Genomic DNA, 26149 nt, shown 5'->3' with positions numbered 1-26149 from the left:
TTCCCTTAAGATCCTCGAATATTACTTTAGAAGGATAGACTCTGCAACTATATGTCATATTACAATAAAATGAATAGTACGAAAAGCTCGACAAGAAGATGGGTCTTATTTTAAGATACTATAGTCGGGAATGGATATAAAATAATATTACTATGAAGCTATATGTCATATTACAATAAAATGGATAGTATGAAAACCTCAACAATAAGATTGGTCTTATTTGAAGATACTATAGCCGGGAATGGATATAAAGTAATATTTGAGCATACTAAGGGAAAAGATAACAGTTTACCTGACATATTTTCTCGTTCACAAATCTTACAGAAATGAAGAGAGCAACACTCGGTGGTCGAATTGAATGTTTTATGTTTGGAGATGATAATAAATTGAAAATATTTCCACCAAATACATTTAATTCCAAACCAAAGATCCATATCCGTATTGATGAGATCCAAGGATGCTTATTGGATAATCTTTGGTATCAATACACAGTGAAGAGAGAAGAAAAAGGACACATGTTATCTAATCTCAGTAGTCTTGCATAATATTTTAATATGTTAAACAAAAATATACCAAAGATAACAAAAATGTAAGTAGAAAAGGAAGATATTTATATATTATGTTTGATGGAAATTAGCTAGGAATATACATTTCATGGGAAGAAATTCAAATAGATAAGTTTGCAACAAAGTGAAGAAACAACGAACTAACATTCAAAAGATATGATAATATCAATGATGCCCTGAAATGGGCAAGGGACATAACAGGAGAGAATTATTATATTGACCAAAAGGCTAAAGAGTATATTCAGAAGTGAAGAGGCATAGATAAAGATATACCCACTTCAGCAATTCCTACAAAGCGAGAAGCATCAAGCTCGAAGAATGTAAAGAAGGAAGAATCCCCAAAATATCATATATATCAAGAATGCCTTCTGAAGGGAATTGACCCTCTAGATAGTGAGTACATAGATCAAGAAATGGATACAAGAGTTGAAGAATTGTCAAAAATAATAAAGAAAAAATTGAAAGAGGAAATCTTAAAAGAATCAAGACAAGAAATAGAGGAAAATTGAAGAAATAAAGAAAGAATGTGATAGCAAATATGATTTCCATCGATCACATGGATAGAGCTGGGCATGAGCAGCCTCCTGAATAGAAGTCCATATACATGAATTGATTTTGCTATCAATTATTCGGTTCCGGTGGACCTCCCCGAATATTGATAATATCCCAATATGAGCTAATATGAATATTGATAATGTATTATCAATTGTATTGACGGGGAGGACCCTCAATATAAAAATAAAAAAAATAAGTGTATCTTATCACGGAATGAGAAGCCAGGATTTCAACCATGACAAAGCCTTCGGTTTGGACAAAGTTCTCAGTCTGGAGAAAGTTCTCACTCTAGACAAAATTCTCACTCTAGACAAAAAACATCAATCTAGCATGAGAGTCATGCAAGGCTTGATTGTGCAAAGTTTGAGCCACTTCAACGGTGCATAAGGCGTCAAGCTATGGTTTACTCCAGGTTCCAGGTATGACGCGGAAGAATAAAGAAGGGAGCATCTAGCATCCCTCCCACACTATAAAGTAGGAGGTCTGAGCGCTTTGAAGAACACACACGGAAGAGACGGAGTCCAGAGCTACGAGCAAGAAGAGCAGTCTCCAGAACACTCTCAGTTTCCTTAGTAGTAGTACCACCACCACTTGTAGAATAGCCACCATATCTAAGATGCTATAATTGCCAAGAATAATAATGTATCCTTTTTTTTAACCCCTTCGTGTCCTCCCGAAAGGGAAAACCATATGAAAATTATGTTGTGAAAATGATGTTGTTTCGTGCTTCACTTGGTATTTTTACTTATGAATAGAACGTGCAAACAACGGCAAAGAATTAAATATTATAGTGAATAGTGAATACTATTCAAATACAATATTAACCTAATGACCTAATATGCAATTAAGTTAATAAGCTAATATGTGATTAGGCTAATCTACTGCGCTAATGTTCTATTTGGATAGTATTCACTATTCACTACAATATTTAATTCTTTGCTACTGTTTGCCCGTTCTATTCTTCTGGTTATTTTCTAATGCTTGATCTATTAAGGGCTGGTGAGGCCAATAGTACAACCGGTGATGTATTTGTCTATTTATTTATTTATATTTATTTTTATATTGAGGGTCTTCCCTGCCAATATAATTGATAATACATTATCAATTCAGATTCACTCCTATTAGGATATTATCAATATTCAAGGATACACACACACACACACACAATTTTACAGACATACTACCCCAAACTAGTGCTTGTTCAGGTTTTTTCTTTTAATAAATGAACGGTCAGGCCAAGGCCTTGGTACCATTTTCCTCTTATATAGCTTTTTTGAGTTGAATTCCTCTTGTATATTACTCCCTCCGTCCGAAAATACTTGTCATCAAAATGGATAAAATGAGATGTATCTAAAACTAAGACAAGTAATTTTAGACGGAGAAAGTATGTTTTTACCGCTACGTCCCTGGTACTAGTATCAACTTGAAATGTGACACGTCAAAATTAGTGGCAAAGTTATTAAACCATTCTCTGTTTTGTGGTCGCGTCGTGGTAGCAGGTGAAAGAATCTCCTTTTGATCGATCTAGTCACTAGCTTTTGTCCCGTATGAAGACTCCAACATTTGAAGTACGACACGCATAATGCACGTACGGATCCTGACGCAGGAACGCTCGGAGACATGAAGTGGTGCAAACTTAGTGAGTAAGAATAGCTTTATTCGAAAAAAGTAGGAATAGCAAAAAATCACTTTGGTGGATGAGCTCGTGAGCCTTATATTTGGAATAGTGCTAAAATGGTATTCCTAAGTTTAAAAAAATTCTGATAAAAATTCAACATGTTCATATGAATGTATATTACACATTGCAAAAATCATAAAAAAGAAGGGGAAACAAATAGTCATATAGAGTGTGCCACGGCTGTGTGAATGCACACAGGACCACCATGTATTGAGGACATTTTGTCTCTCGACTGTAACTGCCTCAATATGGAATAAAAATCCTTTTTCCCCAGCGAAAAATAGGAAATAAATTCAAAAAAGTGATGTTTTTTTTGGGGGTGAACTTCTACAGATCTTAAACACAACGTCCTGGTCGAGGTGACTGCCTTCCGCGCCACGCCCGGGCATCCTGTGCTTTCGGCGAGTGGGTACGTAGGGACCAGCGATGAATGATTTTGTCGCCTCTTTCCTCATCTTTTGATTCTTTTTCATATTGGTGACATGATTAGTGCTGTGTTTTTCCAACGTAAAGTCGATAGTAGTACTGTTGGTAGTCAAGGTCGTCGTCTAGGTATGGATCACCTTCGTCGCTATAAATCGACGCTCTGCGTCGTCTCATCCATCTAGTGAGGCTAGTCCAGACAGATAACCACAAGTCGGAAAGGAAAACCAGGCGAGATGAACGCACGCGACCTCCTCTTCTCCGGCGTCGACATCGTCAAGCAACAGGCGAGCGCCGTGGCCTCCACCGTCTCGCTGGCCAAGCCGTACCTCCCGGCAAAGCTAACCGAGATGAACACGGGCAACATCGTCGCCGGTCTCGGCTACGTCAAGAACCATACAGGAGCGGCCGTGGCCTCCACCGTTTCGTTGGCCAAGCCGTACCTCCCAGCAAGGCTTACCGGGATGAACACCGGCGACATCGTCGCAGGTCTCGGCTACGTCAAGAACCATACGGGAGCGGCCATGGTCTCCACCGTCTCGTTGGCCAAGCCGTACCTGCCCGCAAAGCTCTCCACGCGGGACGGTGCCGTGGGAACCGCGGCGATGGTCATCGGGGGCGCCGTGGGCGCCTACTTCCTCTGGCCCGCTGCGGCCGCCCCCGCCGCGGCCGGCGCCATGATGAAGGCGCCTGGTGCCGCCGGCTTCCTCATCTCCCGCACGGCGTTCCTGGCCAACCCGCAGGTCTACTACCAGATCCTCCGCACCGCTGGCGCCGCGGCGGCCGCCGCCGCTTTCGTGTAGGGAAGCAAGCAAACGCGCCCCTTGGATCTCTCCCCCGTTTGCTTTGTTTCGCGTAGTGTGTTTAATTAAGCGTGGTTCGACTATATGGTGGTTCATTCCATCTATTCTACTGCTGTATACAGTATACTCCTTGCCGTGGGAGCGAGAGAAGATGGGGGTGATAATAAGCGGTGCCTCGTACTCGTGTTTGCCATTGTTCTAGCCATTGTGTTCTGTTTGCGATATTGGTGTTTTGAAGCAATTGCTGGCTGCTGGTTCCTGCTGTATTCTCAGTTCATGTGTCGAATTGTCCCTATATTGTTATGATTCTGTCGTCTCTTCTATAGTACTCTCTCCGTTCCGAAATAATTATCGCTGGAGATAACCAGTTCATTTTTCGTCACGTTGTAATATTTCTCCGCTTTCCCCTTTTGCCCCTCGCACTCGCTCTCTCCCCGACAGGCCCCCCGGCTACCACTCGCCTCCTCCCCACCCCAGATCCGTCGACCTCACCCCACCCACCACCGCCCACTGCCAGCTCCGACGACCCCCCCTTGGCGCCCATCCACGAGCTGGAGCAGCCGGATGAGGACGACCCCATCGAGACCGCCTCTTCCTCCGGCGACCACGCCACCCAGCGCCACCAGGACGCCGCCGCACCACCACCGAGCTTCCAGCTATCCCCGTCCCAATCCCCTCCTCCGGGCGGCCGCTCCTCGCGCACCACCAGAAGCAGCACAAGCGGACAGCAGCAGCTGCGCCCGCCTCCCGCCCACGCGAGCAGAAGTCGTGCTCGATCCGGTCAAAGGTGATATTTTTACACGGGCGGTGGTGCTCGATCCGTGCTGGAGCAGCGGGAGGAGGATGGCGGCGCAGTGGTCTTCTGTTCTTCCCTGCTGTCGAGAAGCGCCCCCGGCCTGTTGACCCGCGCGCCCTCGTCCTGGCCGTGGCCGCTACCCGGGCTGCTCGCGAGGCGGCGCAACATGTCGGGGTCGCCGACGACCCTGTGGAGGAAGAGGAGTGCTTGGTCCGGCGCTCCGGCCGTCTCCTGCACCCTGCCGCCAAGCTCCTCGGAGATGCATCTGAATTTGTATGATGAGCTGTGATCAAATTCGCCCATCATATTTGTCTCTGCTAAAATTGAGCCTTGGGTTGCATCTGAATTCAGGTAGGCCGTATGCATCGTTCTGATGCTTAGGCCGGGGAGTCCCCCCTTTTCGAAAAAAAATCTGAATTCAGGTAGGCGACAAGTGTTCGACGAGTGCTGGCTGCAGTGCCGGGCAGTGGTGCTTCGACTGCGAGGCGAAGCTCGCCGGCTCGGCGGCTCCCACTGCGCCCGCTCCACCGCCACCAACCCCTTCCAACTCGTTGTAAGAGTCTGCTTAATTCTTCCAGTTGTTTGATTCTTCTCTTTTTTTTCCTGTATCGGAGAAGGAATAAGAACAAGTGATTATGTTTGTTTATGATTTTGAGTTCCTTTATTCCTCTTTCCATAAATTCTTGGTTGGCCAGATCTGTTTCTGAAACAAACAGAATGCGGTTTATGTCATGGGCAGATTGTAGTTTGCTCAGCAGCAAACTTTCTCTTGTTCAGTCCGTGCCGACAAAAAGATGGATTTTATTAGGATATTTCCATAATCATGTTTATCTAATGTTGCTTGTATATTGGGGTCACATTCTCTACATGCATAGAGATTTCAGTAAGATATGGCAGGGCGTTATGGCCTAATTTTCTCCCAAAATCCAATAAGTTTGATTACCCGCCAACAAAAAATCCGATAACTTTGATGCTTCTCAAAATACCCAATTAGGAGTATAGGACTTGTTTGGACTCAGTAGCCAAGAAAATCATGATGAAAACAATTTTTTTATGGCCCTAATGTTTAATTGTGAATTTGCTTTGCTTCTGGTTTGGTCTTCAGAACAACTTGTTGCCATTCAATAAGTACGCCTACCTCACAACGCACAATTCATTCACGATTGTTGGGGAACCGTCGCACACCGGATGCCAGCCATGGAGTAATTCAAGTTCAAGGTGATTCGATTCGATTCGGCAGCCCTCTCCGCTGCGATGTGCTGTAACTACACTTGATTTGAATTCTTTCTCTAATTCTTGCCGGTCCAAGCAATCAAGATCATCAGAGTCAATGACGGAGATGGTCCAACAGCTATGTTTCTGAGTGAGCAGGCACAAAGGATGCCCAGCTATGTTTATCTGTTGACCACTGTAATAAAACCTGTAGGATATCTAGCCTCAAATGTTATGACCAAGACCAACTAACAAAAGCCTGAAACTGAATCTTGATACTCCTGCTACGAATACAATCAAGCCGAGAAAATAAAATGTGTTGTCCATATGACATTTCACTATTTCATTTCAGTTTCAGAAATACACATTGATGGACTATGTCTAGTGTTTTTATTTACTGAATTTCGTTTTGCTGTTTTACTGTGTCTCTCATTCTCTTTACCGTGCCTAATTGGACATGCTTACTCTTGATTATGCTCCGGTTTAGGTCCCGGTTGGTACTGCCAGCAGCCTTGCCGGTCCAAGCAATCAAGATCATCAGCAAGTCAATAACGGAGACGGTCGAGCACTGTCATCACACTGAACCTGCAACACCAGTGAGATGACTGAAGATTGGGTTGTGGTTGGAGTGAGAGGAGAAGCAAATCACTTGACCAGTTGAATCCTTGTGAGTGCAACCCTCTATTTCATTCCCACTTTGTTGTTGGCAAAGTGATTTGTCACTGTATGATCATCTGCTTCTTCAGTGCAACATTCTTCAAAGTATGCCATGAAAACTTCCAAAAGAAAAAAAAAGTATGCCATGAGAATTTGGTTATCTGATTTTTTCTTCTGCAGGGGTGTACAAGACGGCCGAGCTGTGGCAGGTGAAGGAGCCACTGCCGCTGCCCGCGCCGAAGAAGTGCAACTGCTCCATGGTGTTCACCCTCAAGGAGATGGAGGAGGCCACCGGCATGTTCAGGAGAACTTCCTCTTTGGTTTGATACACATACATTATTTAACTGTGATTTAGAGTTATGATTATTTGATGTGGCGAACATAGAATCCTGCCTGCGCATTTCTGTGATTATTTTGTACCCTGAATCCAAGTAAATTAAGTTGCCTGTACCAAGTTGAGTATTTAGTTCGATGAGTAATTTTCTGTCTGGAGATGATGAGCAGAGCATAAAAATGATTGCTTATCTGTATACTGTTGTTGCTGTAGTTTAAAAGGCTCAAGATCTTCTACTCACATGCTTGTTTATCTCACATCTCTGAGCCAAAGTTATCTCACATGCTTGTTTATTCAATATTTTTCTGACATACGCGTAATATAGATGGCGTGCCCAAAGTGAAATCTGACCGGAGACTTCGAAAGATCAGAGGTAACATACTTTTAGCCGTGAAGGGTGAAATGCTCAAATGTTTATTTTGTTTTTGCTGTACCCCTTTTGTGCCAATGAAAGATCTTCCTGTCAGAGAGGGCTTAAGGATCTTCCTGTCAGAGGAGTACATTATTTTGTTTGACAGGAGTATTTCAAGATCAGTACATTATTTTGTTTGACAGGAGGGCTTAAGGACCTACAGTATCATGGTGATTTCGTATCAAAATCGAGGAGTACTCCTGTTCATTTGGAGAACTCAAACAGCAATTGATATGCATCAAAATTGGGATCAACAGTAGCATGGGGCCTTATCATTCTGGTTTTTGGATGACTTAGTTAATCAAATTCCTCAATTGAGGAACACCTGAACTTGTCATTCCGGTCTTGGGATCAACAGTAGCATATGGACTTATCATTCTGGCTTTTGGATGATTTAGTTAATCAAATTGACATCAATTGACCTGTTTTTTGGATCAATTGCAGATTCTCTTGATTGGAGTGGAGAGGAGCAGAGACGAGAGGAGCAGCAGAAGTGGACAGCGCAACGGCTGACTTTGAGCTCTTGATTGGAGTGGGGGAGGCGGCCGACGAAGGATCTGTGGCCAGCAGCGAAGGATCCGAAGTTGTGGCGGAGCAGGCAGCCGGCGGGAAGGGCGGCCGGCGAGGGAGCTGCGGACCTTGGCGTGGAAGGGCGGCCGATGAGGGAGCTGCAGACCGCGGCGGGGAAGGGCCGGCCGGCGAGGGAGCTGCGGACCGCGGCGGGGAAGGACGCCGGATGAGCCCGGCGAAAGGGAGCAGCGACGGCGGAGAAGCCTGGCGTAGGGGAGGAGCGACGGAGGAAGACGCCTCCCGATGGATTTCAAATTGGGGGTAGTATTGTACTTTCACACTATTTCACCTGGTCGGAATGATGCCCCCAGCGACAATTATTTCGGAACGGAGGGAGTAGATTTCAGATGTGATAAAGAAGCCAACATAATCTATCAAAATCGCACCCATGGAGGCAATATTCCTTTCGCAATCAAATGATGCATCTATAGTCAACTTGAGTGTACCTTGTGGTGGTTTAGCCCACATTACCTCTTTTGCCGAAAATTGAACAATACATGCCCGACAAAAGTTCAAAGCAAGGGCTTGTATTGAGAAAATAAAACGTTTAGGTTTAGGGATATTTTCTCCTTTTGTGCAATGTCTTCCTTTCCACCATATGAACCAACTAGCCACTGCAATTAAACATGATACAGGGATTTGAGCAAATAGGGTAGATCATGAGTCGAACTACAAATCAGCTCCTCTAGTACAACCGAACCAACCCTATCAACAATCAAAGCTCTTCCACTTTTTCCAATAGGCTCAGGTTTTCCAAACTTTCTGCGCTCAAACACATTCAAATAAAGCATGGCATATGTCTTCAATATGCACTTGCCACATAGGACATACAGTATGAATTTTCATATGCCGGTCAGCAAGAATAAATTACATGTAATCACACTGTAATATTCTCCACACATGAACCTTGACTTCGCCTGGGAATTTTAATTTCCGTAATACATTCCAAATTGGGTTGGCCGCTGATCCACCTTGGATGTTACTTCCTTCAAATTTGCTACCAAACCTAATATTCCACTCAAGGTAGTAGGTTGATCGCATCGTGAAATCATGAGACTTTCTATACTACCAAACAACAAAATCGTCCATCTCTAGGTTTGAAAGTGGGATTTGGAGGATTCTGTCTGCATCAACTCCCTCAAAATTATCTCTAACTAATACTGCATCCCATTGTCCAGTAGTCGGACCAATAAGCTCGTGTACTATAGTGAGAAGTGTAGGGTCTCGCCTCATAACTATTTTCTTGGAGCTACTAGTAGGAATCCACGGATCATCCCAAATATTAACATTTAAGGCATTACAAATTATCCATATATAACCTTGGTTCAAAGTCTCGGTACCCGAGCAAATACTTTTCCAAACATACGAATAGCCCTTCGTCAACTTAACTGACAAGATATTGCTATCCGGGTAATATTTAGCCCTGAGAATTCTTACACATAAGGATTCATTATTTTCAATTAGACGCAAACATGCTTGGCCAGAGGGCTTTATTAAAGCTACCCAAGTCACTAAATCTCATTCATCCAATATGCTTTGGAACACACATTTGCCACCATACTAGCCAGTGCATTCTTCACTGGTTCTCGTCATCAACCCACCAATATTGTGCCATTGCATTGGTGATTCCCTTGCAAATTTTATTTAGGAGACTAAGGACAAATATTGCATATGTAATATGTTGGGATTGCCTAAGCAACCGCTTTTAGAAGCACTTCCTTGCCCCCCAAGGGACATGGTTTTCTCTTTACAACCATCACCATTTGATCTACCCGATCAATAATATGCATAAAACACTCTGACATATCAAGGCCCACCATCAAGGGTGATTGGGTAAACCAAGGTGCTTATCTGATAGCGACTCAGTGCGTATATTTAGTATGTGGCAAACTTCGGCCTCAGTTGTAACTTCAGTATTAGGGCTAAAGTAAATAGAGGATTTGGTTTCACTTTCTAATTGGCACGAACATTCACAGTATCTAATAGAAAATTGCGAAGGGCTATTGCATTCTGTGAGTCTGCCTTCATAATGATTAATGAATCGCCACCGAATAAAAGATTTGTGACCTATAGCGAATCTCCACATACTTGCACCCCTTTACAATAATTGTTCCTTTTTTCTCATTTATAAATGTTGTCAATCCATCAGTACAAAGGAGAAATAGGTAGGGGAAGAGGATCCCCCTATCGAAGCCCCTTTGTGGGTATAATCTCATCCATCTCAAAATTATTGAACATGGCATGATATCTTAGTGTGCCCACACACTTCATTATCATTTCGACTAGTGCCATTGAGAAGACCATTCTATGAAGAATGGCTCTTCGAGAACTTCATTCAACACGATCATATGATTTGTGCATATCTAATTTTACTGCACACAGGCCGGTCTTTACTTTCTTTATCTTCATTGTGTGAAGACACTCATAAGGCACTATAATATTATCTGTAATAATACAAATGTTTTGCCTCCTTCTAAATTGGAGATTGTTGTCAGTAACAGAGAGTGACTAATGTGTTAGCTAGTGCACACAAAGAGGATAGGTCCCTAGAGTCATGGGGAGTTTGAAACAAGCTCCGAAGATAATCTCCCGCGGGGCAGCAAATATTATCACCGAAGATTATGTGCGTCGAAATTGACCCCGAAAAGTTGTTGACGCAAAGCAATTGGTTTGATGTCTGCCTAAGAAATTGACTGCGGCCGAGAAGAATCAAAACGGAGAAAAAATGTAATATTTTCTTTCATAGATTATTTTATCTTTCTTGAGTCATATCATAGGACCACTCTACTATTAAGAGGAGTATTGATGGGGTTATGTACCTAGGGTAGGGTCATGGACCTGATCTAAGTACCTTACCCAAGGACACCCTTAGAAGAAGTCGCCTTCCAGTCGACCAACGAGAGACACACTCGACTGACTTGAAGGACTCGACCACGAAGACTCATTCGACCACCAGAAGGTCAAGAGGCACTCTGCACTGCAACGGCCTGTAATCAAGTAGACTTTATGATAGTAAAGGCACTTTATGTGGGGCGTTACCAGTAACGCCCCAGACTTAACTCACCTTAAACCCTCTCCTACGTGGGCTGGCTGGGGTCCTGGCGCACTCTATATAAGCCACCCCCCTCCACAGGTAGAAGGGTTCGGCACCTTGTAACTCATATACTCATAATCCACTCGACCGCCTCCGGGCTCCGAGACGTAGGGCTGTTACTTCCTCCGAGAAGGGCCTGAACTCGTACATCCCTTGTGCTTACAACCTCTCCATAGCTAGGACCTTGCCTCTCAATACCTACCCCCCACTCTACTGTCAGGCTTAGAACCACGACAAGTATAGTGTTTGAAACTTTTGTTTCTCTAATGCTAAACGTAAATCTATGAGAGTTGAGAGAAATCTCTTTATGTTCTAAATAAATACTTGTCGGTCCTTTCTGGACTACGAGAGATTTTCTTCAGACCAAAGAGTCATCTTACTTGTTCCCCAAGTAAGTTGTCAGTAGCGTTTGAAATACGACCATTGGAAACATGTCGGTTGGCCATTGGCTGGACTCCATATCCTACATGATCATTTCCCATGAGGGAAGGCTGTGACTATAAATAGCCACCCCACTCCAACATGAATCGTTGTCTGCCCGTGATTTCGAGAAGTTTGTGTGGGCACCCTCTCCATAAGATTTGAGTATAAAATCCACCGAGGGAAAGCCCCAAGGGCCAAAAAATAGTTAATGGTTTAGCATCACAGAGATCTAAGTTCAGTACGCTCCACCTTTTACTCTTGAGAGCTGCCAACTCTCTAGAAGGTTACGTGTCAAGTCTTTCAAAGAGCAAGAGTAATTGTGGTTCAAGAAGACAAAGTCCGTGAAGGTTTGGAGATCACATCAATCATCTACCACGAGTGATCGACACTAGTTGACGAACTGTTGTCGAGGAGAACATGACGAAGAGAGTTTATCTTCTGTGTTGAATCACAAGTCCCACCAACCATAAGTAGTCCTTTTGTAGAAGGGCGAAAAAGTCTACCAAATCCTGGGTTGCCATCGAGCATAACTGGTTTCATCTTAACCCTGCTTTATCTTTGATAGTATATCTTTGGTTAAGTTTCAACCATGTTATCTATGTTCGGTAATCACTCTTGTTGTTTTTTGGTAGTTATTCTTCGTAGACTTGTTTCTGTTCCATCTATTCTGCTGCCATGTTCTGAGGGATTTGAAGTTTCTGGAAAGAACATTTAAATCTCCCATTCACACCCTCCTCTAGTAGACATACTTCGTTCCTACACTTATCGACTCTGGAAGTAACACTTTCAACCTGTCTGCCATCATTTTGGATATTACCTTGCAGGCTACATTACATAAGTTGATGGGACCATACTATGTGATATTCTACGGATTATTAGTTTTTGGAATGAGCACAAGTGTGGCGTCATTCCATCCCTTCGGTATTGTACCCAAGTTAATAGCTTTCGGAATAGCCGAAACCAAATCATCCCCAAGCAACGACCTTTTTTTAAATTAAAAAAACCATGTGAAGTCTGCCAGGACCAGTGGCTTTGAGACACCAATGCCAAATAAAGCTTCTTTTCGATTCCTCCGCTGTGTATGGAGCTGTTAATGACTCATTCATATACTTTGTAACCCTTGGATTAACTTTATTAATAGCCTTCATATCTGGATTAATAACATCCACACTAAATAGATTAGCAAAATAAGATGAAATGAGACCACCAAAATTATCATTACCTTCACGCCAGTTTCCATCACCCCCTTGAGTCGTTTAATAAAATTCAGTTTCTTTCAAGCTGAAGAAAAATTCTGGAAGAGAATTGTATTGCGGTCTCCATTCTTAAGCCAATTTGCACGGCAGCGTTGCAACCAATAAATTTTCTCATGTTCTAGTACATATTCAATTTCCATTAAAATTTCCCATAACCGAGCTGAATTATCCTCTACTAGCAAGATGCCCGTGCATTTGACGGAACACCAAGATGCATTTATTTTACAAAAATATCTGTTGTAATTGACCCATGTGGGAGTAATGTGATGTGCAAAAACTAATGACATCTACAGGTTTACATAACTCAGCACGTACACCACTGATGCAGATCCTCTCCGACACTGGCCTTCGCAAGCATGTCGACGGTGTCGTCCGTGTCCCAACAGGTCAGACTGAGCGTAGTGGGGGAGACGAGAAAGAGGAGAGATAAGGTGACGAGGAGTGAGGCGTGGTGGTGGTAGGTGGTCGAACTGAGCGGAGGCATGAGGATGGACGTAGCCGGCAGCGGCCACCATGCCAGATTATTCCAGAGGCCTCCTTTTTTAATTGCTCAACAATAAGGTTGTGAGAGATAAGGATGAACGAGGGTGACCTTATATATAAATGTGGAGAGAGGTGCGGGTATCTGGCCACACTTGCTTCTGGATTTCTGGGAGCAATCTTTTGCCGCCACGCTGCCAATGCCGCGACAATTCCACACTACTAATTTCATTGCTTATAATCAGCCCCCTCGGAGGCCACCGATCCAATCTGCAACCTTAGAGCATGCTTGGATACGTTTTAGTCCCATAACTAAAAGTAGTAGGACTAAAACTTGCTAGCCTCACCCATGTTTGGATCCAAATACTAAAGAGACTAAAATAAAGTTATTGTGCATTTATTATCCTCTAAACCCTTCAATCCAGAACTCGCATGTGTTAAAGGAGAGGAATTAAATGAGGAGAGAGAGGGCTAATACATATTTTAGTGGGTTTCCTATGACTAAAATTTTTTAGCCTCAAGACTAGTCCTAGCCTCTCTTTAGTCAGGGGTGTTTGGAACTTTAGCCTCTAAAAGAGACTATTTTTAGTCAGACTAAAAATAGTCCCTTGGATCCATGCACCCTCTTAATTTCCTGCAAAAAATAAAAGAGTAATACTACTCGTTAACTTTGTATCCGCATGCAACGGAGCACCATGCACAAGTCCCTAAACGTCACAGCGAAGCACAACACAGGGTCATCCATGATTTTCCCGTTGCGAGTCTCAAACGTCGCGGTAAAACTTAAAACTCGTGCGTTGCTGGTTCCCGATACAAGCAGCTACCCATTAATTGGTCGTGAGATTACGAGGGGCACTACGATCCAGAACATGGTCATCTTTTCCTTCCTTGATGATCTTTGACGTTTTCCCTGGAACTAGTAAGCATGTACGTGCAACGCACGTCTCCATCAATACAAAGAAAATTTATGTGATTATAAATTTCAAATTTATATTTGTGAAAATTCCAGAAATATCAATAAGGCATAACCATGAAAAAAGTCGATGTATACATTAAATCAAACATAAGAGGCAGAAACTAAAGTGTTGCAATACAGCCGAAGGAAGACCAAATATATTTTTTGCCCAATATATTTAAGAAGTTCTCACACAAAATAGGTTGATTTTTTAAAATTGCTCTCTTTAAACTTTGATAAGTATATCGAATACCGGCATAAATGGAATACAAAATCGCTAAGTTTCTAGAACTGAGGGTGTGTGTGTGTTTTCAACCAATTCTGAAAACATAGTCATGGGTACATATATAGACAAAACATGTGTCTGTCCGGCGAGTACATCATTCATCGTGTTCAAGTCCATACTCTTACACCAAGTCACCAACTTAGTGCTTACTTCATCTGCATGTTCTTGGCTTGTTTTGCGTGTTGTTTGGCTTGGTTGTCAAGTGGGCCATAGTCGTAGCTGGCTGCATCGAGTCTTCTCGTTTGACAGGCCAGGGTGTTGTAGGAATGGACAATGTAGGGGCACTTGGTCTCCTTGCTGAACTGAACCTTGGCACTGCTGTTGCCTAATTGCTTGATCAAAAAGCAATTGTTCTATTATTCTTCTTTAGATTACACCAAGAAATTAGTAGCGCTATTTCACAATTAATTTCCATCTAGTTTCTTGGTATTTAGGTTTGTAAATGATATGTATTTTCAAATTTCAGAAAAGATATTTATTATACCGTATCAAAACATAACTATATCTACTTAGGAAAGAAAAAACAGGGTTTCACCCTACCATGATAAACTGCAAACACCATGGCTATTTAGTGTCAGGTTTTCATGGGCGAAATATTTCCTTCTACAAAATTCTCACAAGGCATTGTAAGTGTAGTTCTGCTTGAGAGCTCAACTAATTGTGCCTATGATATAATGTGAAACATATACTGATACAAAGGGAAAATTGAGAAACATTATGCCCTTCTCTTTCTTTGCACACAACTCCATAGTTCTTTTTTAGATCATAACTCCATAGGATTTTTAGATCATAGCTCCATAGTTCTTATAAAATCAGAAATACAGTTCTCATAGTAGGCAGTTGAGTATTAAGATAGTAAGACTACCACTCGGTTTACCGCCAAGTCTTTAAACACCAATGTAGGAGTTACAGAAGGAAGCTCGAGCTGAAATAAAAAAATACTTGGGAGTGAGAAATGGGTTAGCAAAGTAGTAAATGGTTTCTGGTTGCAACAATCAACATATCTTGACATACAAATGCATGTATATTCTTCGAATTTGCGCACTGAAAGACAGAAAATAGCTTCTGTAGAAAACCTCTTCCTTGGTATTAGAAATACATAAATGGATAAAAAAATAACCGGCACTGAAACACAGAAAATAGCTTTTGTGAAAAAATGACATTTGCAAGATTGTGAATGACATGATAGATTACTCTTGATTTTTTAGAAGAAGAAACAACATGGAGCAAGAAACATTAACTAATACAACTACCATATGTCAGTAGCAAACATTGATATGAAATAGATGTCTAGTGCCCAAGATTGGTATATTATCAATTGATCCAAGTTCTCCATTGGCACAACAGTTTTTTCGTCATTGCAGCAACAAAAACAGAAGAATTTTAGTAAGCGGACTGAAGTTGTTTTGACTACATAGATAACAAAATATTGGACATAATTCATATCAACAGGTTGTGTATGAAATACGTGCTGCCTAGTTAATAAAGATTGGGTATACAACAAACAATGGGTGAAGAGAACAGTACAAGGATAAAACAGTACAAGTACTGTACTTATTACCCACACACAGAAAACTCGAACTCAGTTGTAGAAACTTGGGGCCAACCATCCGTTGTGCTAAGTCATTGCGTCTGCCACCTCCATGATTGCCTACTCTGCTCCCACCGAACTGGAGAAGAAATCGAGATAACAAAATTTTGGAGGATTTCACATGAACTCATTGTACTACCAAATACATGGTGCCTAGCCCCAGATGATAAAGATTGAGGCATTTACTAACAAGGAATACACAACAAAAAATGGTTGAAAAAAAACAGAACAAGCTAGGACAAAACAGTACACCGTCTGTACTTAGTAGACACAGGGGCGGACGCACCAGGTAAATTTCGTGCTTATACATAGTACAGATTTTTTGGCTGGGCGCCCGTAATTAATGGATCTGGACACCGGCCAGCACACCGTGCATCCACGCCTGCCTAGCAGCTATCGGTTCGATCGATTAATCGATCCCTTTTCCATGTACGTGCGCCTGTTAAAGAAACGATCGATCCATTAATCGATCACCTGTGTGGATGTACCTGTGTCTGTCCGGTTGCTCGTCCGCTCGGTTTCTCCGCCTCATTCCCTCATCTCGTCACGGCATCGCCCACCCTTTTCCGTTGCCCCGCCTGTCGCCGGTCCGCCCAATCGCCTTGTTGGGTATAGAGAAGGGAAGGAGAGGAAGAAGGATTCTGTGGGTGGCAGGATTCGACAGTTCCTACGCCGCCCTCCATGATCTGAATCGCGATTTGGTGGGACGGCAAATCCCTAGCGCTGTTGCGCGTTTGGGGAAGAGAGAGAGACCAGAGGTGAAACCGGGAGGGAGAGAGAGGAATTCTCGGTGTGGCAGTGGCACAATTAGCGGAGATTCGGTGGAGGTGATCAAGGTTTGGCCATCGGGCAGGACATACGGGTAGTCTGCCGGCAGAACATTCAATCTGGCGCGTTGGTTTATAAGGCAGACCTCTTGATGTAATTTGGATTGTTAGATGTGATTTAGGTGGGTTGATCAGACGTTCCTGGTAATCCCGTGTACATTTGTTGGTGTGGCTATAGGGTAACTTAAGTTTGCTTTTTTAGTAGTAGTGGAGATGGACGAGAGTATAAAAAAACTAACCAATGTGACGTTTAATAGTACGCACTTTCCACGCCTCAACCTCTGCCTATCCGATCGTCTCCCTACTACTACTCCCCAAACTCGGCCACTAGAGCGAGAAACATGGAGTCGTTCTCATCTCCACTAATCGACGTGATCTTCTGGGCCGTGATCCTGGCGGTCGTGGTGGTCGTCTACGCCCGCTTCTTCTCGCCGGACGAGATGACGAAGACACCGGGCGACGCAGGGGTCTTCGTTTCGCGGGAGGGTCCGGCCTGCGCATGCGCCGCCCACCCGGAGCTCGCTTCCCTGCTCGGTGGTTTTCGCCACTCATTGATCCGCGCCATGGGTTATCTTTCGCGCTTCGGAAGCGCTGCCGCCGGTTTCGTGTATGGTCCTCTTCTTTGTGGTTTCTTCGTCCCTTTCGTGTCTTCTCTTTTGAGCTTCGCGGGCGCCGTCGCTGCTTTCGTGTTTGGCAGTCTTCTCCCACGTCTCCTGACCTGCGTTGTGCGCTTCGTATTCAGCTCAGGAAGCTATGCCGCTGGTTTTCTAAGTCTTCTTTGTGGCTCGTTGATCCCCGTCGTGTCTTCTCTTTTGAGCTTCGGATCCGGCGTCGCTAGTTTCACATATGCCAGTCTTGTCCGTGGTTTCTTGATCCCCGTCGTGTGTTCGCTCTTGAGCTTCGCGGGCGGTGTCGCTGGCTTAATGTATAGCGGCCTTCTGTGTGGTTTCTTGGTTCCCGTCCTGCGTTCTCTTCTGAGCTTCGGGGGCGCTACCGTTGGACTCGCGTATGCTAGTCTTATCCGTGGCTTCTTGATTCCCGTCGTGTGTTCTCTCGGAGGCGTCGTCGTCAGCGTCGCCGGTTTCGTATATGGTGACATTTTTCTTGGCATCTTGATCCCTGCCGTGTCCTCTCTTTGGAGCTCCGGGGGCGACCTTGTGGCCTCCTTCCTGACCCACGTACTGTGTTTTCTATTTGGATGACTGATGAGTGATGACTAGTAACTATTCCCATCTCGAGCGCGTGTACATGCGCTTCTCCTGCAGGCATGCTACGCGCATATATGGTGTACATGTGGAAATGCTCTGTCATGTCTCAACTCTCAAGTATGTCATGGGTATGTAATGAGTAATCAACATGGAGACTCGTCCTAAATTGCATGTGTCGCTGCTCTTTCTTTATGTGTGCGCAAACAGTTCTCGCGTGTTAGGCTCTGCAGCACATCAAGTGCTGCCGGGTTTTTTTTTTTCAGTTTTGATAAATGTTAGTTTCGTGGTGCGTTGGTTTAGAAAGATGGTTGGGGAAGGGCCGAAGGGGCATGCTCAGCAGTGGGTGCCGCTGAGGGGAGGTGGGGCAGCGAGGCTGGCGCAGGAGCGGCGCAGTCTGTGTGGCGAAGACAGACGGTTCAATTTCTGGCCTAGATCCGATGACATTCAGAGAGCCATTTAAGGGGCTAAATTATAAGGGATTGGCTAGAGATGGCCTTACAACGATTTACAGCGACACTGGTGACCGACTCGATGAGCAAGTTGTATGACATGTTCTCCTACTCGTGGACAAAGATCTTGTCTAGGAACGGGATGAAGTCATGCCGGTTGGAGCGGAGGAGCAGGTGTCGTGTCGGCGCAGGGTACGCGTCACTCGCCATGGTGGCGAAGGCCAGAGCAGAGCAATGACTCAAACTGAACTTCCCTTGTCAACACACCAACCATCCTTGAAGGCCTATAGGAGTCGGCGAGTGGGTGGTGAGACCCGATCAATCCCGAGAAACCCATCATCTTGGATTCACTTCCGGCAGTCGTACATTGCGCCCATAAAGATCAACCCAGGAAAATGGCAAACACGAAATGAATGCAACACAACCTTCAAGTCATGTCTCCAAATACGATGATCCCAACAAAGAAGCAACGTTAAGGAGCGCCACCATCGCCGATCTGAACCCGAACATAGGCTTTCGTCCTTAGTCAACAACCCAAGTGAGAGGGAGTGGGATGCTGGCACACCTCAGTGATGCCTCCAATGAGGGGAAACGACACCCACGATAGTCGTCACAGCTGGCACTAAACCGAAGGCCAGCAGGACATTCATTTGTATCGTCACACACCTCATCCCAGCTCACTAGATTTGGACAACACCATTCACATTGGTTCAATTAGTCGCCGCCGCTCTTGTTGTCTAAGCCATAACGGCCAGCACCACCATGCCAAGCACCGGTTCAATTTGCTGCGGTTGCTCCTCGTCATCTAAGACATAACGGCCATCACCACCACGCCAAGCACACATTACAGTCGGCGCCACCATGATGCCTAGTAGCCATTGAGGCTCGACGACTCCAAGCCTGCCTGAAGCCACGCCCCGGGTCCGTAATCCCACACAGATCCTAATCGCGGGCTCAAGAGCCTCAGGCCGCAACCGCCACCGAGGCAGCACCACCGGACGGATCCCTACCCTTCACCCCTCCACCGAGCCGAGGAAATGTTCCTCCGTGTCGCATCCCTTATTATATATAATATCTGACATTGTAGATTTTTTCCTTACAACTTTTATAAACTTGATCAAACTTTAAATATTTTGACTCGGGACAATGCTAGAACTTCAATTATTTGATACCGAAAAAGTGCTAAGCTATGATATTACTATCATATACAACTATATATGCATGATACTAGTGTGTAATACTGCTCATCATCACTTGCAAGTCTCATAAACAACACTTGCAAGTCTTGGAATTGCAACAGAGTCGCTTCGTTTTCTGTAGACTACAAGGGTCTTCTCGCCTTCCCAGCTCAAGCTCTTCCTCTCCCAAGAATGCAGCAAATGCACCGGCGCGGCAGCACAATATATGGGCTCCTTGAGCTCTGCGTTATTCCGCCACATCTCACCACACGTTTCTCCCCTTCTGCCATACACCAAACACAAAGCTCGGATCGAGCGACTGATGGCGGTTCCGGCGGGCTTCATCTTTTGGGCAGCCGCGGCCGCGGTGATCGCCGTAGGCGCGTACATGTTCTTCTGGCCGGCGTCGGCGGCCGCGGTCATGATGAAAGCACCTGGATCCGTCGGCCTGCTGATATCCCGCCTGGCGTTCGAGGCCAACCCGCAGCGCTACTACCACCTCCTCCGCACCGCCGGCGCCGCGGTGGCCGCTGCCGCTTTCGCGCCGTGAGCGAGGCGATCGCCTGCCTTCCTAGGCTGTTGCACCGTGATCTTCGACGTACTGTAGTCGTCTGTCCAGTGGAGTATACCAGCAGTTCTGTAGTCGTCTGTCCAATGCATCCGTTGCCCGCGAGTTAATTGCACAGAAGTACCACAATTCAGGCATCACATGCAGATTGATACCACGATTACTAATTTTTGCATGTCAGTACCAATATTGGTCCAAATTTTTGCAAATTGGACTAAAACGCATATTTATACGTATTGACGCCCGATCCGACAGCTCGGGCCCACCCGTCAGGTGCCACGCTGGCCAATCGGCGCTTGCCCGTGCGTGCCCGTGTGCTGACTAGGACGAGCCGGTGCGCTGCAACCTGGTCCGGTCGCACCAGCTCTAGCCCGGCCGCACCATTCCCCTCCCCTCCTCCTCCTCGCTCGAACCCTAGTCCATGGCGTCGGCGATTCCGCCAGGCGGCGGCGAGGGCGTCCACGGCGGCGGTGAGGGCGTCCACGGCGGCGGTGAGATGCCGTTCTGGCCTCCTAGCGGAACGGCTGGCGTCGACTGGGATGGCGGCGGCGACTCCAGCTCCGCGTACTCGACCGACGACGAGGAGTCGATGTTACTCACCATGGAGCAGCGGTTGCGGTTGGCGCATCAGTGGGTGGCGAACCCTAGTAGCAGCCATGAGTTGACGCATGGACTTGGCGGCGTGCTGTAAGTACCCTTGTCCTACTCCTCTGATTCATCCAATTGGGCATTTTTAGGGTTTGTTCATCTTCTGCTTTATCTAGTTGGGGATTAGGTTTTATCCAATTGAAGTGACTAGACTAACCTAGTAACATAGTGTATTGCACTCTCAAATTAGTTCAATGACACTGACAGTAAAAATTTGGGATTATTGTGGCTCTCCAAATTGTTTTGTACTGTCTGGTACTGTTACTTTAAAGTGTTTTGTACTTTACTGTTGCTCTCCAAAATTTGCTATTGTGCTGAATTAGTAAATAATAGACTTACAGGTTACTTTAAATTGTACTGTACTGTACTGTTGCTCTCCAAATTAAGAGTAATTATAATGAATGCATGAATTTTTTTTTTCTGTAGTTTGGATGAACACATTTGGCAAGTAAGGATCCATTTTGATGCAAGAGAAATGTCGGTGTCAAAACCGGCGGATCTCGGGTAGGGGGTCCCGAACTGTGCGTCTAGGCGGATGGTAACAGAAGACGAGGGACATTATGTTTTTACCCAGGTTCGGGCCCTCTTGATGGAGGTAAAAACCCTATGTCCTGCTTGATTAATATTGATGATGTGGGTTACAAGAGTGGATCTACCACGAGATCAAGGATGCTAAACCCTAGAAGCTAGCCTATGGTATAATTGTTGTCCGTCCTATGGACTAAGGCCATCCGATTTATATAGACACCGGAGAGGGGTAGGGTTACACAGAGTCGGTTACAAAGGTAGGAGATCTACATGTCTGTATCGCCAAGCTTGCCTTCCACGCCAAGGAAAGTCCCATCCGGACACGGGACGAAGTCTTCAATCTTGTATCTTCATAGTCTTGGAGTCCGGCCGATGATGATAGTTCGGCTATCCGGACACCCCCTAGTCCGGGACTCCCTCAGTAGCCCCCGAACCAGGCTTCAATAACGACGAATCCGGCGCGTATGTTGTCTTCGGCGTTTGCAAGGAGGGTTCTTCTTCATGCTCCATGTGTTTGCCGTATAGTGTCCGGTTGCTTCATAAATGCTGTGCTCCTTGGCTTCCGCGTCCAATAATGGTCTTCTTCCACGCGTCACACGAATGCGAAAAGCCAGGGTATTTTTATGTTTTACCCCCTAGCTGCGCAAATAAGCTGCCTATAAGAGAGGCGAGGATCCAGATCCAAATCACATCATCCTCCTTCCGCAAGCACTCATCGAGGCGCATCTGACACCAAACCCATTCCAACATGGACAGTCGACGCGGCTCCTCTTCTCGCGCTCCCAGCCCTAAGCCGGGAGATTGGAGGAGATGTTCAGTCCTGCACAGCGAGTTAGTGACACTCCAAGCAGAGGGATACCTTCCCCCGGCCTTCATGGTTCCGGTTCAAGCCGGACTGGCCACCTACAAAGGCGGGAAGCAGGCGGAGAGCGCCCCCAATCCTTCCAAAGCAGAGCGGGTGTGCTTCGTCTCCTTCTTAATAAGGGGACTCGGATTTCCTATACATCCGTTTCTCCGGGGGCTCCTAGAGTTCTATGGACTCCAACTTCATCACCTTACACCTGCCTCCATTTTGCACATCGCGGGCTTCGTAGCTCTGTGTGAGCTGTTCTTGGGCATTGAGCCCCATTTTGCGCTATGGAAGAGGCTGTTTTGCCTCGTACCCTGCTCTCACGAGGGATCGATATATCAAGTGGACGGAGCCGAAATATGGTGCATCGCCGGGACCGGATACCTATCCGGGACCCCGAAGAAGACGTCCGAAGATTGGCCTTCGGAGTGGTTTTATATGGAGGACGCTCCGCTGCCGGATCCAGTCCGGATCGGCCTTCCGGAGTTCAGCAATGCTCCCCTGAAGAAACGCCTAAGTTGGCGCCCACGGAGCCCTCAACGAGAAGATGATAGTAGCGTCCATTACTTGATGTGCCGGATACGGCTGCTAGCCCATTCCGGATTAACCATGATCGAAGTCATGGCCACATGCATTATGCGTGGGGTGCAGCCGCTCCAATATAGGGGCCACCCCATGTGGGACTTCAACGGAGACGACGACGCCACCCGTCACGGCCGCAAGGGACCTGGCTCGGTCGACGATCTGGTGAAGATCCTGTCCGGCTTGTACAAGGGGGAGAAGGAGGACTTCCTCCGCATGAATCCTCTAGACGGATTTTCCATGAACAACCCTCGGAGCTGGGTAAGCGGTCGCATGCATATCCGAACCGTGCCTTTAAAGGCAATTGTCTTATTGTATGATTTTGACACAGGAACTGCGTCGGGATGTGGAGGGCATAAAAAGCCCAGCCCCACAACCCGAAGACCCAGAAAGGTCCCTTGATCCGGCCTTCGAAGAGGATCCGGACTTAGCGGTGGAACTGATCGACGGGGTGTACCACCAGCTCAGCATAGATAATGCTTTAGTCGCCATTATGGCTGACTACCCCGGTTTGTGTCCGGCTTCCTCGGTGAGTACGACCGAAGTCCTGGCGCCGTTACTTTTTTAATGCTTAGTTCTGACCACCATGCACCAATGGTGTTCGACAGGAAGCGCCTTTACGGCAGGAAGTCGAGCCCGCGACGACCGGCCAACAAGGGTCAGTCCGGCCCAGCAGGCGGAAGAGGAGTGCGGCGTGAACTGAAACGTCGCTGCAACGGTACGGAGCACCGCTATTTTTTAAGGGAAGGATTCCCAGGAGGTATACTAATGCTCATAACTTTTCCAGGAAGAGCGCTCGCCAGACAGTGTCCGGAGAGGTTGCCAATCAAGCCTCCGCCAGCCGTGCTCCAACGCATGGCCCGGAAGGGGAGGCGAATACAAGGCATGAGTCGGATGCTCCTCCAAGGAGGATGCCGACAGGCTGTCCGCCACCCGGTCTGAGGTGGAGAGCACCATGAATCACAGGCGTCGCCGGACAGTTCTTCGTGACGCGTGTTTCTCCCCGGAGGCGTTAAATGCCTTTGATGCGGGAAATGCGCACCTCCGTGCCGCTCAAGATGGGTTGACCAGAGCCACAGAGCAGTATGTGAAAGACATACATGTAAGTAATTTTAATAGTTATATATGCCAGTAGCCCCCGAGACTTAAAATGGTTAAAATAACTGATTTAAGGATCAATTTTTATGCAGGATCTTACGGAGAAGAATACCCATATGTCCCAGGAGCTCCAAGAGTGCAAGGCCCAACTTGAGGCCGCACTGGCCGCCACAGGGGGAGCCACAGAAACCCCCGCTGGTAAGACGTACTTTGAAAAGATAATGAATTAACAAAGTGCAGCGTGAATCTGACAATAATATTGCAGAGGGCGCTGGACTAGATCCGGACAAGCAACAGCTACTGCGTCAGCTAAAGGCTGGCGAGAGGGTGCTTATGAAGGTGCAGCAGGAGAGAAACAAGCTCCAAGATGCCCACACCCAGCTAGGAGAAGAGCTGAAAGGTGTTCGGGCCCAGCTGTCTAGCTCCTTGAAGGAGAATCAGCGACTTCGTCGCGGCATTTATAGTAAGTGCTTGAGCAAATTCCTTTGAAAAGAAGAATTCGGCGAGGAAGTCGTTTGACAGAAATATGTCTTTAGGAGTGCTCACAGGTCGCCCTGCGGAGGAAATGCCTGGGTCAACAGGTGACCAACTTCCTGAGCTGCCGCAATTGTTCGAACATGTTCGGCAGGCGATGAGTGGTGTCGTTCAGGCTTTATGGCCATCCGTCTCCCTACCCGAGGGCCTTGGTGAGCTTGCTGAGAAGCTCTAGGGAGCACGGCGACGCCTTCGTTTGTGGAAGATATCGGCCTGCCGTCAGGGCGCCAGGGAGGCCTGGGCCATGGTGAAGACGCGCTACCCGAAGGCTGACCCAAACCACATGGCCGAGGTCGGACCTGCGGGGCCTGATGGGAAGGAGATCCCTGTGAGCTTGATGTATGGCCAAGTAGAACTGGCCGCGAAATATTCCCAACAGGACTGTAAATTAGACAACCTGTTAGATGGGATTGAGGAGGAGTACAATCAGTCGGTTTGACAATGTAATTTGAAATGACATGTAAGATGCCTTCTAGCCGGATTGTAGATCGTTTGTCTTTGCGGACCGTTTCGCTTCAACCTCGGGACCCAACAGTCCGGAGTGTGTCCGAATACCCCTACGGTTATAAAAGAACCGGGGCATGCATGGAGACAAGGCGTCGGGGTCATAATTGCTTTATCAGATAAGTGCCCAACTAGTTATGTTATATTACATGGTTAGTAAGAAACATCTTCCAGGGAGAATAGTTCCGTTAAGGGTTCCTTTCCCTGGGGGGCAATGCCCTAAGGTGCAATGCCAGACTGCGAAAATGGCAGAAAAAGCATTTGGGGGCTTATAAATAAGTAAGTAATAAATCATCTTTCAAGTCACCGATCGAATATTCTCTTAAGAACGCTAGCTTTCGGCTTCACCCAGTCTGAGGTACACGTCCGGCTGACCCGGCAGTAACAATCGCAGAGGTGCTCCCTTTACCTCCTAGCCGAACAATCGGGAACGTAGGGGTAAGCACAGGAGCCAGGCAACCCAGCTTGGCCAAAACTTAAGTCATATCGATGCATATAATGGTGAATAAAAGGTACATGCGGAAGTATGACACATGTATTGGGCGTGAAGCCCATATTAATAAGCTTCTGGTAAAGAAGCCCCCAGGTATAATGAGTGCTAGGAGCACATCAAGTGTGTGCGAACAAAGCGCAAATCAGCCTATAAAAGGTGTTGAAAAAAAAGTGGGAAGAAGGAGGGGACAAGAGACAGTAAAAATATAAAAAGGTGGACGGGGGAGTGAGACGAACTCTGAGTCTGGTGTTTAGGCGTAGAATATTCGGAGACGGGTTGCGTTCCATGGGTTCGGCTCGAGTCGGTTGTCAGATGCTTTACGTAGACGGTATTCTCCGCCGGTCAGGACTTGGTCGATGATGAAGGGACCTTCCCACTTGGGCTTAAGTTTGTCCTTTTTCTTGTCCGGCGGGCGTAGAACGAGTTCGCCGACATTGTAAGTTTTGGCCCGTACTTCTCTGCTTTGATATCTTCGAGCCTGCTGCTGATAGAATGCGGAACGAGCCTTTGCCACGTCCCGCTCCTCCTCTAAGGCGTCCAAACTGTCCTGCCGATCCAACTCGACTTCTCTTTCTTTGTACATGCGCACAC

The 26149-nt window shown here is 46.1% G+C and overlaps 1 protein-coding gene and 2 long non-coding RNA genes across 4 annotated transcripts; 2 read left to right on the top strand and 1 right to left on the bottom strand.

The window, feature by feature from the left end:
- The first annotated feature begins 3358 nt into the window (after positions 1-3358).
- Positions 3359-4328, top strand: LOC123044259 (uncharacterized). Its single transcript, XM_044466953.1, has one exon. The coding sequence runs from the start codon at positions 3459-3461 to the stop codon at positions 4023-4025; it is 567 nt and encodes a 188-aa protein (XP_044322888.1). The 5' UTR covers positions 3359-3458; the 3' UTR covers positions 4026-4328.
- A 1052-nt stretch (positions 4329-5380) lies between these two features.
- LOC123044260 (uncharacterized) lies at positions 5381-8418 on the top strand. 2 transcript variants are annotated; one of them, XR_006419905.1, is made up of 3 exons: positions 5384-6039; positions 6521-6700; positions 6871-8418. It is a non-coding gene; the product is annotated as an uncharacterized lncRNA (long non-coding RNA). The 2 variants fall into 2 exon arrangements; XR_006419904.1 differs by having other exon boundaries at positions 5381-6700.
- A 6163-nt stretch (positions 8419-14581) lies between these two features.
- Positions 14582-16922, bottom strand: LOC123041003 (uncharacterized). Its single transcript, XR_006418347.1, has 3 exons — positions 16580-16922; positions 15366-15425; positions 14582-14832 (listed from the first exon to the last, which is right to left on the bottom strand). It is a non-coding gene; the product is annotated as an uncharacterized lncRNA (long non-coding RNA).
- Between the last annotated feature and the right edge of the window lie 9227 nt (positions 16923-26149).

This window comes from Triticum aestivum, chromosome 2B (genome assembly GCF_018294505.1).
Source record: "Triticum aestivum cultivar Chinese Spring chromosome 2B, IWGSC CS RefSeq v2.1, whole genome shotgun sequence".
Classification (NCBI taxonomy): domain Eukaryota; kingdom Viridiplantae; phylum Streptophyta; class Magnoliopsida; order Poales; family Poaceae; genus Triticum; species Triticum aestivum.
Note: the sequence above shows the minus strand (reverse complement) of the source record. Positions and strands in the feature narration are given on the sequence as shown.